The sequence below is a fragment of the Onychomys torridus genome, chromosome 1, assembly GCF_903995425.1.
Source record: "Onychomys torridus chromosome 1, mOncTor1.1, whole genome shotgun sequence".
Classification (NCBI taxonomy): domain Eukaryota; kingdom Metazoa; phylum Chordata; class Mammalia; order Rodentia; family Cricetidae; genus Onychomys; species Onychomys torridus.
In genome coordinates this window covers 10,616,071-10,630,522 of record NC_050443.1, presented here as the reverse complement: position 1 = coordinate 10,630,522, position 14,452 = coordinate 10,616,071, and the positions used below count along the sequence as shown (strand labels likewise).

At 53.3% G+C, this 14,452-nt stretch overlaps 1 protein-coding gene across 4 annotated transcripts; it reads left to right on the top strand.

Annotated features, from left to right (window-relative positions):
- The first annotated feature begins 1,014 nt into the window (after positions 1-1,014).
- Gipr (gastric inhibitory polypeptide receptor) lies at positions 1,015-12,864 on the top strand. Of its 4 annotated transcripts, XM_036182968.1 has the most exons (14): positions 1,018-1,234; positions 2,152-2,299; positions 2,642-2,741; positions 3,259-3,366; positions 3,753-3,856; positions 5,694-5,797; positions 5,958-6,102; positions 8,275-8,434; positions 8,629-8,689; positions 8,961-9,030; positions 9,157-9,245; positions 9,326-9,464; positions 12,093-12,134; positions 12,212-12,864. In XM_036182968.1, exons 2-14 carry the CDS (start codon positions 2,240-2,242, stop codon positions 12,410-12,412), a joined length of 1,383 nt encoding a protein of 460 aa, XP_036038861.1. In that variant the 5' UTR covers positions 1,018-1,234; positions 2,152-2,239; the 3' UTR covers positions 12,413-12,864. The 4 variants fall into 4 exon arrangements, with proteins under 4 accessions (XP_036038860.1, XP_036038858.1, XP_036038859.1 ...); XM_036182967.1 differs by having other exon boundaries at positions 1,015-1,234; positions 12,093-12,403; XM_036182966.1 differs by having other exon boundaries at positions 1,016-1,234; positions 8,961-9,245.
- The last annotated feature ends 1,588 nt before the right edge of the window (positions 12,865-14,452 follow it).

The window sequence follows — 14,452 nt, the reverse complement described above, 5'->3', positions numbered from 1 at the left end:
CGGCTTCCAGGATCGCGTGCCTGCCGTCTCGTGTTGTGCGACCCTCTGGCGACCTCTGCCTCTCTGGGCCTGTGTCTTAGGCTCTTCAAGCTCTAACGAGCAAAGCACAGGGCCTGTAGAGAGGTAGCGCTCCGCTCCACACTGCCTGGTTATTCGTCGGAGACCCTCGGAGCCGGTGGATTGGGGAGTGCTTCCTCTCCTATCTTATCTGCCTGTTAAAGCACTCATTTCCCCTCTCTCTTTCCCCCCTGTATCTTTTCCTGACAGGAAAACCAAAGAAGTTATCTTCAGCATGGGTGAGTGGGTGCGGGTGGGCGTGGTTTCACTGATGGTAGCCTGCGGGAGACCTGGGGTCCTGGCTCCTGGGCCCTTGCCTGTCTGGCTTCATTTTATCTACCAGTTAAAAACAGAGACAGAGAGAGGAAGGGAAAAAGAACGGGGTGGGAAGAAGGGACAGAGGAAGGGAGGTGTGGTCTAAACCAGTAACTCAGCATCTGGGAGGCTGAAGGTGTTTTATTTGGAAGTTGGAGGAAGGCTAGCTTGGGCTACATAAATAGATCATATATATATAATGAGCTAATTGTGGCGGCTCACACTTGTAATCTCAGCACTTGAGAGTCTAAGGCAGAAGGATCACCTTGCGCTCCATGCTAGCCTGGGCTACACAGAGAATTACAGGCCAGCCTGGGCTGTAAGACCCTGTCTCAAATAATAATAATGATCTTAGTAACAATAATACAGGAGGGGGAATAGTCTTAGGGGCTGGTGTGGAACCTGACCTCTGTGGGTGTCTTGGCAGAGGAGGGATCTGTGAAGATGTTTCTGAGGGGCCGCCCTGTGCCCATGCTGATCCCAGACGAGCTGGCATCCACCTATAGCCTGGACACTCGCTCTGAGCCACCATCCAACCGGCTAAGGCTAGACTGGGTGTATCCTTTGGTTATGCTCCTTCCAAGGGCTGGGACTGCAGGGTAGGGTGCATTGGATGGTGTGCTCAGTGGCTGGGGGAGGGGGAGGGCCGGACCGTAACTGTGCGGCTGCTCCTACGTGACACAGAGTGGCTGTGATCAACGTGCCTGCTCCCCAGTTCCCACTCATGCACAGAGCTCCCCCTCCTGTGCTCTGTTCCGCCCCGGCCCCGCCCCTCCAGCACCCCAGGCTCCCGGCGCCCGTCACCTCTTCCAGAGCTCAGGCAGGCGAGGCGGGAGGAGATTGGGAGCCGGAGCGGGCACAGGTAAGGGGTCCCCATCAAGCCCCTGCCCTGGGCCTATCTCTCCCTTGTCTCTGTCTCTCTGTTTCTCCCTTTGTCTCTTTCTGCCCGGTCGTCTTTCCCTTCACCTCTCTTAGTCTCTAGATGAGTTCATTTCTACTATTCCCCCATTCTCTGTCTCGCTCGCCTCACTTACTTCTTTCTGTCTCTGAGCCCACATTTTTTTGTCTCTGTCTTCCCCGCCCCCTTTGGTCTCTGATGGCTTGCTGCGTGCGGGCTCATTGTCCCTGAGTCTTTCTGTTTTCAGCCCGTCTCTGACTCTGTTGTTTTTTTTGTTTTTGTTTGTTTGTTTGTTTGTTTGTTTTTCCTGGAGCTTCGAGATTCCCTCTTGAAACCCGGCTTTCACATTGTCTGGGTGGGGGTGGATGGTGGTTGCGGTTAGAAGAATTTTTCAGAGCATTTAGCTTGCTAAAGTCGGAAACCCAGGGTCTAATTCCTCAGTATTTGGATGCTGGGAGAACGCTGTCCCTCTGGCTCTGGGCTTTATATACGTGTTCAAAGCCAGGAGAGTTTTAGAAGATGGGTACCTATCTAATCTAAAAACTCTTCGGGCTGAGAACTCAAATGGCTGTTTCAAGTTCCCTTCTAGACTTGACTGTCGGTTTCTATTCCACCCCCACCCCCTGGAGGTCCCAGGTTCCCGAGTCTAGCCGTCTGGGTGACACTGACGCTTCTGCCCGTCACAGCTCTAGGGCAACAGGCCCCTCAGCAAACACCCCTCCCTTCCTCCTTGGCTGCCTCAGCAACACTTAGGAGGGCCTGGGGAGCGCTTAGCTGATCCCAGCCCCACTTAACCACTGGAGGCCGAGCCTGGTCCTGCCCCACCCCAAATCCTCACCTGCGGAAACGGGGGTAGCTCAGACTCTGTGTGCTCCTGGCAGGGGAGCACTGGCTGAGCTGTTGGTTCTGCCCTGGGACCCTCCAACCCCACTGCCTCCCAGTGGCCAGAGTCTCCATCACCCTTCAAGGATGCCCCTGCGGCTTCTGCTTCTGCTGTGTTTGTGGGGACTGCCACTCCAGAGGGCGGAGGTGAGGACCGAGAGAGAGATACAGGCGGTCTGGGAGGCTCAGGATCGTTTTCAGGGTGCCTGACCCGGCGCCGCCGCAGTCTGGTAGCATCTACTCCCGCTTTCCCTCACAAGTCCTCCGGGTGGGGTCCAGACACCACCCTCCTCTGATGCTCTCCAAGTTCTCCATCTCCCATACCAGATCCCTTGGCGGTTTTCTAGGCACCCCAATCCATCTAAAAGGTTTCTAAGCCACCCAGGAGTCCTGGGTAAAAAACTGAACAGACCCTCCCAACCTCTGACCGAGCTTGCTGCCTGGGAGGGGTCTTCCGGGGGGGGGGTCCTCCGTTCCCTTTTCTCTTAGACAGATTCTGAGGGGCAGACAACCGGGGAGCTGTACCAGCGCTGGGAGCGCTACGGCCGGGAGTGCCAGGAGACCCTGGAGGCTGCAGATCCTCCCTCAGGTGTGACTGAGGGCTGGGCGAGCGGGAGGAAGGGGCCGAGAGAAGGAGCAGGCAGCCAAAGAGGAAAATCTGGGCGGTTTCAAGCATCTGTGGGTGCGGCTTGGCTCGGGTAGGCAGTGAGGACCTGGGTTGGATTCATCTGAATAGGAGAATCTAATCCCAGCACTCAGGAAGCAGAGGCAAGCGGAGCTCTGTGAGTTCGAGACCAGCCTGGTCTACAGGGCAAGATCCAGGGCAGAGAAGTGGGAGGGGCCTGGGAGGGGCCTGCATGACAATGGGCGGGGTTTGGGTGGAGCTTGATAATTGAGCGTTCTAGATGAGAATAATAATAAGGGGTTGGGCTTTATTTGGTGGGAGGAGCCTGCGGTGTCTGCCTGGGACTTGGAGGATGGATGAGTTTGAGGTCTGGTGTGAGGAGCCTGTGGCCTCTAGGGGATAGCATGCTGGAGGTGCGGAAGAAAGAAAAGCTGGGACCGCTCCTCTACTCCAGCCTCTGCTCCGCCGCCCTCTCCCTCAGGCATAGTCTGTAACGGGTCCTTCGATATGTACGTCTGCTGGGACTACACGGCCGCCAACACCACTGCTCGGGCATCCTGCCCCTGGTATCTGCCCTGGTACCGCCACGGTGAGGCGCTTCCCGTACCCCTCATCCCGGGTTCCACATTCGGGCAGCTCACCCAATCCCTGCTGATCCCATTTGTGCTGTGGCCCTGTCTGTCAAGCCTGGTATTCCCGGTGTCTCCTGGGCTCTGCCACACAATTCACTTTCCCTGTCTTTATTTATTGTGTGTATATGTGGACGCGCGTGCTATGGGGTGTGACGGTAAGAGATCAACATACAGGAATGTATTCCTGTGGGTCCCACCAGCGCTACCATTGACTCTGCCTGCTGAGCCCAGGCTGGCCTTGAGCTCATGGCAATCCTCCTGCCTCGGCCTCCCAATGGTCAAGATTACAGTGAGGAACCAGTACTTACCTCTTTCTCCGATCCCCGCCCCCGTGCTCTCATAGTGGCTGCAGGCTCCGTCTTCCGCCAGTGTGGCAGTGATGGCCAGTGGGGATCTTGGAGAGATCACACTCAGTGTGAAAATCCAGGGAAGAACGGGACCTTTCAGGTGAGAAGAGGTGGAGGGTTCAGGTTAGGGTGTCTGGAGAGAGCTGCAAACAAACAAAAACCAAAAAACACCACCACCTTGGGAGCATCTGGCCCAACCCAACACCTCTTTGTACTGAGTAGAACTCTGGGTTGTTAGTAATTAAAATCCAACTCAGACTTGCTTACAGTAGAAAGAGGAGATGTGTGCCCGATTCTGAGATTGAGACGTATCTTATAGGGTACGTCAGGTGGAGTAAGACCTGGGTGCCCAAATGACACAGGCTCTCTCACCATAGCATGCTTGCCTTCCTCTGGTAGTTTCAGGTTTTTTGGTTTTTGTTTGTTTTTGTGGGGCATCAAGAAGAGGTAACCCTATTAATGTCAGGCTTCTTTTTTTTTTAAGTCCTTTATTTATTTATGTGTGTGTGTGTGTGTGTGTGTGTGTGTGTGTGTGTGTGTGATTTTGAGACAGGCTGTGTAGTTCTGGCTGTCCTGGAACTCACTTTGTAGACTAGGCTAGCCTTGAACTCACAGAGATCTGCCTGCCTCTGCCTCCTGAGTGCTGGCATGGAAGCCACCATGCCTGGCTTTGTCATCGTTTTGTTTTTTTGTTTTTTTAAAGTTATTTTATTGCTTTTAATTATGTATGTGTAATCCTAGCATGCAGGGGGTCCAGGCAGGTAACTCTGCAAGCTCAAAACCAGCCTGGTCTATATAGTGAGTGAACTCCAGATCAGCCAAGGCTGCATAGGAAAATCCTGTCTCAAAAGAAAAAAAAAAGTATGTCTCTGTGTGTGTATTTGTGTGTGTTTGTGTGTACGTCTGGTGTGTACACTGTATATGTGTGTATTTATATTTGTGTGTATGTCTATATGTATCTGTCTGTATGTGCGTGTGTCTGTGTGTATGTGTGTGTCTGTCTGTCTGTGTATTTGTGTGTATGTCTGTATATGTGTGTATTTATATTTGTGTATTTGTGTGTGTGTATGTGTCTGTATGTGTGTGTGTGTGTATTTGTGTGTGCACGTGTGTGTATGTGTGTGCATTTGTGTGTGTGCTTGTGTGTATTTGTGTGTATGTCTGTATATGTGTATATTTGTATTTGTGTATTTGTGTGTATGTCTATATGTATCTGTCTGTATGTGTGTGTGTCTGTCTGTGTGTGTATTTGTGTGTATGTCTGTATATGTGTGTATTTATATTTGTGTATTTGTGTGTGTATATGTGTCTGTGTGTGTATTTGTGTGTGCACGTGTGTGTCTATGTGTGTTCAGATGCCCAAAGTTAGCTGTATCAGACTCCTGGAGCTGGAGTTACAGGCAGTTGGAGCCACTTGATGTGGGCGCTGAGGACCCTCCCCTAGTTTTCTGCAAGAGAGGTGCTCCTAACCGCTGCTCAGTGCTCCAGCCCTGGTTGTTTGTGTGTGTGTGTTTGTTTGGGGAAAGGGTTTCACTCTGTAGCCCAGGCTGGCCTCGAGCTGGAGACACTCCTCCTGCCTCTGCTTCCTGAGTGCTGGGATTGAGGGGTGTGCTGACATTCCTGACATTGAGTCATAATCCCTCACTGTTTACTAATCACAGTGCGTGTGTGTGTGTGTGTGTGTGTGTGTGTGTGTGTGTGTGTGTGAATGTGCACACCCAGCCTTGGAAGGGAAGGGTGGAGTCAAAACCACTTAAAAAAGTACTTTAAGTTGAAAATCAGAGTCCTTCACTTTGCAAGAACAGAGAACAAAGGGGCGCTTTTCCCAGAGGAGAAAAGCTTGTCGGGGAGAGGGGAGGCCTGCTGGGTATCCCTGCCTCCTACTCTGGGCCCGCTGGGAGAGTCACATCTTCTCTTGCCTTCCATGTCCCCGCCAGGACCAAAGGCTGATCCTGGAGCGCCTGCAGGTCGTGTATACAGTCGGCTACTCCATGTCCCTGGCCGCTCTGCTGCTAGCCCAGCTCACCTTAAGTTTGTTCAGGTGAGACTCCCAGCCCTGTGTGGTGTGGTGGAGACACAGGGCCTCAGTTCACACACTAAGTTGAGAGATGGGGTGGCTCTAGGGGAAGGGGTGGACTCTGGATGACTAAGGAGAGCTCTCCAGGGGCCCCCTAAAACCTCTTGTCTCTCAAATCCTCCAGGCGGCTGCACTGCACTCGTAATTACATTCACATGAACTTGTTCGCATCTTTCATGCTGCGGGCAGCGGCCATCCTCACCCGAGACCGGCTGCTTCCTGCACTTGGGCCCTACACTGGGGACCAGACTCCCTCCCTGTGGAACCAGGTACCCCATCTCCTCCTTTCTGGAGCGACCAAGAAGTTCTCCATCTATTTCCATACCTTTCCTCATCACTATATACTGAGGGCATGGGAGCCCAATGGGAGGAAGAAACGAAGGAGGGGGATTTGGAAGGTACCAATTCATTCCTGGATATGGGGGGTGGGCGGTGAAGAGAGGTGTACATATAGGACTATAATAATTGTTGGGTAGAGCTCAGTAATAGAGTACCTGTGCCAGTACTGGGAGAATTGAAAGAAAGATGAAGAGCCGTCCAGGACTGAAGAGGTGGTTCAGTGGTTAAGAGAACTGACCACTCTTGCAGAGAGGATCCTGGTTTGATTCCCAGCATCCACAGGACAGCTCATGGCCATCTGTAACTCCGGTTCTAGGGGATCTGATGCTCTCTTCTGACCCGAGTGTGATGCATAGACATGCACACAGGCAAAACACCTCTACACATTAAATAACAAAAAGGGCATCTGGATGGTTCAATGCATAAAGAAGGCACTGTCAACAAGCTCAGTGACTTGTGTTCAATCCCGGAAACCCACATGGTGGACAAAGAGAACCAACTCCTAAAGGTCTTCTTGGTCACATAACTTGGCATTTAATTTGTTGTTGTTTCTTTTTATTTTATATTATTTTTTCTTTTTTTCCGTTTCTTTTTTCATTTGGTTTTTCGAGACAGGGTTTTCTCTTGTGTAGCTTTGGAGCCTCTCCTGGAACTCGCTCTGTAGACCAGTGTGACCCCGAACTCACAGAGATCCATCTGGCTCTGCCTCCTGAGTGCTGAGATTAAAGGCATGGACCACCAGCACCCGGCTTGTTTCTCTTTCTTTCTTTCTTTCTTTCTTTTTCGGAGCTGACGACTGAACCCAGGGCCTTGTGCTTGCTAGGCAAGTGCTCTACCACTGAGCTAAATCCTCAACCCCTCCCTTTCTTCCTTCCTTCCTTCCTTCCTTCCTTCCTTCCTTCCTTCCTTTTCTTTCTTTCTTTTTTTTTTTTCTTTCTTTCTTTTTTTGAGACAAGGTTTTCTGTGTAGCCCTGGCCATCGTGGAACTCACTCTGTAGACCAGGCTGGCCTCAAACTCAGAGATCTACCGGTCTCTGCCTCCCCAGTTCTGGAATTAAAGGCATGTGCCACCACTACTCAGCAACATTTAAAATTTTTATTTTATGTGTGTGAGTGTTTGCCTACATATATGTATTATGTATGTATGCACACCACATGCATGTCTGGTGCCCCTGGAGGCCAGAAGAGGGTGTCAGGTGCCCTGAGCTGCAGTGTGGGTGCTAAGAATTGAACCTGGGGTCTCTGGAAGAGCATCCAGTACTCTTAACTGCTGAGTTATCTCCAGCCCCAGGAGTTCAGTTCTTAAGGGCTAGTGTGGCAAAGGCGTCTTACTGGGATTCTAAGGGTACTCCACTGTGGTGACAAATAGAAAATGCCAGTTGTTAAGGGTGTCACTGTGGGACAGTCCTCAAGTGAAAGTGAAGATAAGGTGAGATAAGCCATCTGCTGGGTAAACATTTGAAAGCAAGAAAGAGTTGGAGACAGCCCTGTCTGGTCAGGAAGTCCTGTAGTGCTAGTTATGTGGGAATCAGAGCAGAATTGACATTTTAAGACTCGAGTGGGCAACAGAGCAAGTTCAAGGACAGCCTGGATAATTTAGTGAGACCCTGACTCACAGAGAAGAGGAATGGAATGTAACTCAGTGGTAGAGCCCTTGCCTAGAATCCCCCAGTGAGGGGCTGGGGTGTGGTTCAGTGGTAGAGCCCTTGCCTAGAATCCCCCAGTGAGGGGCTGGGGTGTGGCTCAGTGGTAGAGCCCCTGCCTAGAATCCCCCAGTGAGGGGCTGGGGTATGGCTCAGTGGTAGAGCCCCTGCCTAGAATCCCCAGTGAGGGGCTGGGGTGTGGCTCAGTGGTAGAGCCCCTGCCTAGAATCCCCCAGTGAGGGGCTGGGGTGTGGTCAGTGGTAGAGCCCCTGCCTAGAATCCCCCAGTGAGGGGCTGGGGTGTGGTCAGTGGTAGAGCCCCTGCCTCACAAGCAGGGATCCCTGGGTTCAAGCCCTACTACACAAAGGAACGCACACAAATAATAAAGAGTCAAGGCTGCTGGGGAAAGGCTTGGGGATGCCTCTCTGCCTTGACTTCCCTTGTCTGACGGCTCCATAGGCCCCAGCTGCCTGCCGCACGGCTCAGATCGTGACCCAGTACTGTGTGGGTGCCAACTACACCTGGCTGCTGGTAGAGGGTGTGTACCTGCACCATCTGCTGGTGATCGTGGGAGGCTCGGAAAAGGGCCACTTCCGCTGCTACCTGCTTCTTGGCTGGGGTGAGCCCTGACTCCGTGCCCTCCCGCCCTCTGCCCTGCCCGGCGCATCTCGGCTCCCCATTGCCCCGCCGATCCGCGTTGCCTGCCCTCCCACCCCCTCGTTGAGGAATTCCGCGGGTCTTGGGCCTGGAAGGGGCTCGTGTGCACGCTGACAGCTGCGGCGGGGTGGGGGGCGGGGATCGGGGTCTGCACAGGGGCCCCCGCGCTTTTCGTCATTCCTTGGGTGATCGCCAGGTACCTGTACGAGAACACGCAGTGAGTTGCAGGGTCTAGGGGCGGGGCCTGGGCTGGGGGCGGAGCTACACGGAATGGGGCGGGGGGAAGGGTGGAAACGGGACCCTGCGGAGAATGTGGGCGGGGTCTAAAGAGGCTTGGCACTGGGAAAGGTGGCTTAGGAGGCCTCCTGGAAAGCTGGGTGGGTGGGTCTTAAAGAAGGTGGGCAGGGCCTGGTGAGGGACCCTGCCTGATTGGGTGTGGCTGGGGGTGGCGGGAATTGTGTATCTCAGTTCTACCCTGCCTCCTCCAGGTGCTGGGAGCGCAACGAAGTCAAAGCCATTTGGTGGATCATTCGCACCCCCATCCTAATAACCATCTTGGTAGGGCCAGTCTCGCCTCCTCCAGGCTGTGCTCAGGGATTTCCCATTCTGGGGAAGCGGAGCGCCAACCTCCCGTCCCACCCCAAAACCGAATGGCTTCTGGCTCAGTCTCTTCTCTCCTCGCAGATCAATTTCCTCATCTTTATCCGCATCCTGGGCATCCTTGTGTCAAAGCTGAGGACACGGCAGATGCGCTGCCCCGACTACCGACTAAGGTGAGGGTCCTTGCGGGGAGGCAGATGGGGCCGGGTTCAGGGGGAGGGACATGGGGACCACCAACACCCTCTCTTCCCAGGCTGGCTCGTTCCACGCTGACGCTGGTGCCCCTGCTGGGTGTCCACGAGGTGGTGTTTGCTCCCGTGACGGAGGAACAGGCTGAAGGCGCCCTGCGCTTAGCCAAACTGGCCTTTGAAATCTTCTTAAGTTCCTTCCAGGTGCTCTGACAGGGTGTGCGGAGGCTCACCCTCCCACCTCGGACCTCTCTTTCCACCAGGGCACAGCACTACCATCATCCACCCGAGCAGCCACTCCCTGGAGTGCACCCATGCGATTTCACCCACTCATGCATTCATCATGCACGCGTAGGACAGAAAATACCCAACTAGGGTTGTCCTGGGCTGGGCTGGGGGTGGGGGCGGGCGGTGGGGATGGCGGTAGAGGACCATACAGCCTTCCCCAGCGCTGCCTTCATGTGGACTGAGATGGGGGCAGAGTTAGTTTCTGGCACTTGCCAACTTCGTGGCTTCCTTTACCTTTGGATGGGGCTAAAGTGGGACAAGACTCAAGTGCAGAATGTAGGGAAGGAGGTCGTTCCAAAATGTGAGGCCATTGCGGATGGTACCCTACCCTGACAGACGCCACTGAGCCCCAGTCTTCTCCTCTCTAAAATGGGCACAGTACCTATCTCCCTGGGGACAATGTGCATTTATTAAAGGAAGCAAGAGCAGATGGAGCACTTACGAACCCAGCTGCAGCCAGGAGCCAAATGGTTACCGTCCCGTCCTCGCCCCCCCCCCCCTGCCGCCCGCCCATTCTGTGGGAGACACCAGGAGCAAACACCCTGTGTAAACAGCCGGTCACACATCTGGGGCGCTATTTCAGAATGAGGATCCCGAGGCCAGAGGGCAGCCAGAGGGCAGCCAGTGAGACAGAGAGAGGGTGCCTGAAGCTGCAGACCTGGAGGCAGGAGCAGAGCGGAAGGCATAGAATAGGAGAGGGGCCAATTCCCTGAGCGCAACTTGATAAGTCTTTTTTTTTTCCTCCTGGAAGAGGAAGCATGTGACTCGATTTAGATTTTGATAGGATTGTAGAAAATCATAAGGAATATCTTTTTGTTGTTGTTTCCTTCTTCTTTTTGGTTTTTCGAGACAGGGTTTCTCTGTGTAGTCCTGGCTGTCCTGGAACTCACTCTGTAGACCAGGCTGGCCTCGAACTTAGAGATCTGCCTGGCTCTGCCTCCCGAGTGCTGGGATTAAAGGTGGGTGCCACCACTGCCTGGCATAAGGAATACCTTTTAAAAAAAGGATTTAAACATTTTTTATTTATTCATGTATTTTATGTACATGAGTGCTCTATTTGCATATACGCCTGCATGACACAAGAGAGTGTCAGAGAGAAGAGGGCACCAGATCCCACTACAGATGGTTGTGAGCCACCGTGTGGTTGCTGGGAATTGAACTCAGGACCTCTGGAAGAGCAGTTGCTGCTCTTAAACACTGAGCCATCTCTCCAGCCCCCATAAGAAATATCTTTTAAAAAAAAAAAGACAGGAAGCCGGGCGGTGGTGGCGCACGCTTTAATCCCAGCACTCGGGAGGCAGAGGCAGGTGGATCTCTGTGAGTTCGAGGCCAGCCTGGGCTACAGAATGAGTTCCAGGACAGGCTGCAAAGCTACACAGAGAAACCCTGTCTCGGGGAAAAAAAAAAAAAAAAAAGAAAGAAAGAAAGAAAGAAAGAAAGAAATATCTTAATAGCCCATGTTCATAACTGACTTGAAAAATTAATGAACTTAAACCAGGCATGGGGGCTCAAATCTCTAATCTGTCTCCAGCTGGCTAAGCATGTGCTCCATTACTGAGCAAACCTCAAGCCCCATAATTAACTAATTAATTAATTAATTAATTTTAAACTTATTTTTTGTGTATTGATGTTTTAGCTATACATGTATGTGCACCATGTGCATGCAGTGCCCACAGAGGCCAGAAGAGGACGGCTAATTAATTTCAGATGATTGCGGGCCATCGTGTAGGTGCTGGGAATTGAACTTGGATCCTCTAAAAGAGCAGCAAGCACTCTCAACAGCTGAGCCGTCTCTACAGCCCTAATTAATCACTTAGTTAATTATTTTTGGAGACAGGGCCTCACCATGTAGTCCTGGATATCCATCGAGCTCTGTGTAGACCAGGGTGTCCTCAAACTCACAGAGATCTGTTTGCCTCTGCCTCGGTGCTGGTATTAAAGGCGTGCGCCACCCCACCTGGCCAAGCACTAGGTCTTGCTATCCTGGAACTCATTCTATAGACCAGGCTGGCCTCGAACTCACAAAGATCCATCTACCTCTGTCTCCCGAGTGTTGGGATCAAAGGCGTGAGCCACCACCACCCAGCTGCACTCGTCATCTTTTGTTTGTTTGTTTTGTTTGTTCTTGTTTTTCAAGACATGGTTTCTCTGTGAGCCTTTCCTGGAACTCACTTGGTAGCCCAGGCTGGCCTCGAACTCACAGAGATCCGCCTGGCTCTGCCTCCCGAGTGCTGGGATTACAGGCGTGCGCTACCACTGCCCGGCTGCACTACATCTTTTGACAAACAAATACCTCAATTCTTCCAGCCACCACCTTCATTTTCCATGACGAAGAAACCGGGGCACAGAGTGGTTAAGCACCTTGCCCCAAACGTGGAAAGCAGGGAATCAGTTTCCACACACACAGGACGCTCCACTGAGTCCCCGGGCGGAGCAATGCAGGGGTGCCCTCGGGACCTAGCACCAGGGCGGCAACAGCCACAGCACTTTGGGGTTGGGATCAACGCAGTCCACAGCAGCGACCTGATCTCTCCTCTTCTGCAGGGCTTCCTGGTGAGCGTCCTCTACTGCTTCATCAACAAAGAGGTAGGAGAGGCCGGCCCGCCCGCGCCCCCTGGCGGCCGCGCCGGGAACGGCGCCGCCCTGAGCGCCCCGCGTTGCAGGTGCAGTCGGAGATCCGGCGGGGCTGGCGTCACCGCCGCCTGCGTCTCAGCCTCCGGGAGGAGCGCCCCGGTCCGCACTTGGAGCTCAGCCCGCCGGCCCTGCCCTCGCGTCCTGCACCCCGGGAGGCCCCCATAGGCAGCGCCTGGCCCTCCAGGTCGCTGCACGTGCCTGGAGATGAAGTCTTGGAAAGTTACTGCTAGGTAACGGGACTCCTGTGTCTGTACACTTAGCACATATTGAGAGCCTACTGTGTACCAGCCCCGGTGTGGGGAATGCTGGGGAAACGGGGGGAGAAGAAAGGAAGACAAGGTCCCTATATGTATATATTTGTTGTGGAATGGCTTATGAAAGGGATTGAGATGTTTAGGACCACTGACAGGGAGGCCGCTTGTGAAGGAAGACGTGCCGCTTTTAAGCCATGTTTAAAAGAAGTGGAGGCAACCTGGAGAGATGGAGGTTCCAGTGTAAAGGCCCTGGGAACAGGAAGGATGGAGAAGGGCTTCCATGCCTGGAAAAAGCCTAGGCCTGCAGTCGGGGAAGAAGTGGTCAAGGGGTGCAGAAATGGGGGTTTCCTCCCAGGTGCTGTGAAGATTTTACAAGCCCCCCCGCCCCCCGGGAGCTGAGGACCTAACCGAACCCAGGGCCTTGCGTTTGCTAGGCAAGCGCTCTACCACTGAGCTAAATCCCCAACCCCAGATTTATTCTTTTTATTTTATGCATAAGACCGTTTTGCCTGCATGGGTGTATGTGCACCACACGTGTGCAGCACTTACATGTGCAGCACTTACATGTGCCTGAAGAGCGGAAGATCCTCTGCGACTGGATGGTTGTCTGCCTCCACGTGGGTGGGGTGAACTGAACTCCATCTTTCCTGCCCTACGTTTAGCAGGGGTGTCTGTCTCCACACAGTTGTCTGCTCCACAGGGACAGATTATTGGGGGCAGGATGTGAGCTGGAAGCCCAGTGAGAGGAATGCAGGTAGCTGGGCCGGAGGGAGGCCACAGAGGGGTGAGAAAGCTTTGCTGATGGATCCCAGGAGAGGGATCAGACTGCTGGGAGGAAAAGGAGGAAAATCAAAGGGTTCTTTACTTGGGGTGGGGGTGCACCAAAGTGCTCTTGACTTGTATGAGGCTGGTGAGACTCGGGGGCTGAACATTCGGATCTGGCTGCAGGTGAAAGCTTGCAACAGCAAGAGGAGCCTGGGGCACTGTGGGTAGAACATGGAGCAGGCAGGCCTCTGCTGAACCCTGCCCCAGGTAGCCAGACCCTCTGCTGGCACTTAGGACACACCCTTCCGCCTCCCAGGGAGGACTAGGAGATATTTGGGGATGCAGCCTCGCTGTGACTGGGCCACCTGCGTGCACACACACAGACCTCAATTAGGGGGTGCTGTATTTTCCCCAGGGTCCCCAGAAAGACATGCCCCACAGCTGACCCTGCACCTCACACCTCAGCCTTTGGCAGCTGGTGGAGTGGAGGCCCTCGTAAATCAGCAGGAGAATCACTTGCTTCTTTAGAAGGTGGGAGATGAAGGCCAGGCTGGAAAGGGAGACGACCCGGGTGGTGTGTGTGTGAGGTAGTCTGCCATAGATGAGTAAGGGCCAACTGGAGCCACATGTTGCCACTGTGCTCCTCCCTGAGAGAATCTCATGGAAACTCTTTGAGACACACGAACAAATTAAAGCTGGGTGGGTGAACCTGCCGCTTCTCTGGAAAGACTACACGGACAGCAGAGCTGGACAAGGGGGTGGGACAGCTGTAGTCCCAGCACCTGAGGTGGAGGGAGGAGGTCGAGTTGAAGGCCATCTTGATGGAAACCAAGTTGGATATTTGAACTATGTGAGACCTTGTCTCAAATAAACAGCAAAAGCAGCAGGAAGCAGCCTAGTCCATTTCTTAGCAGGGCTACTACACTAGCTGTCCCTGAATTCCCAACTTGTCTGTACTGTTCCCGTCTCTGGGACCTGCATGCTCAGGACCCATGTGACCACTCCCACACTGCTTGACTCACTTGGGGTCCATCATGCCTGGCTGGTGCAATTCCTGAGGACCTCTACTTCAGCCTTCATGCCCAAAGGGATTATTCGAAAGCAACCAAAGCCAGAGGCAGGACTGTTGCTTGTTCAAAGCCAGCCTTCCTTACTAAGATTCAGGATAGTCAGGGCCAAAGTGAGATCACATCCTTTCCCCAGAAATAATTTGGTCAGGAAGTAGTGATGTATACCCCACCATCCAGGAAG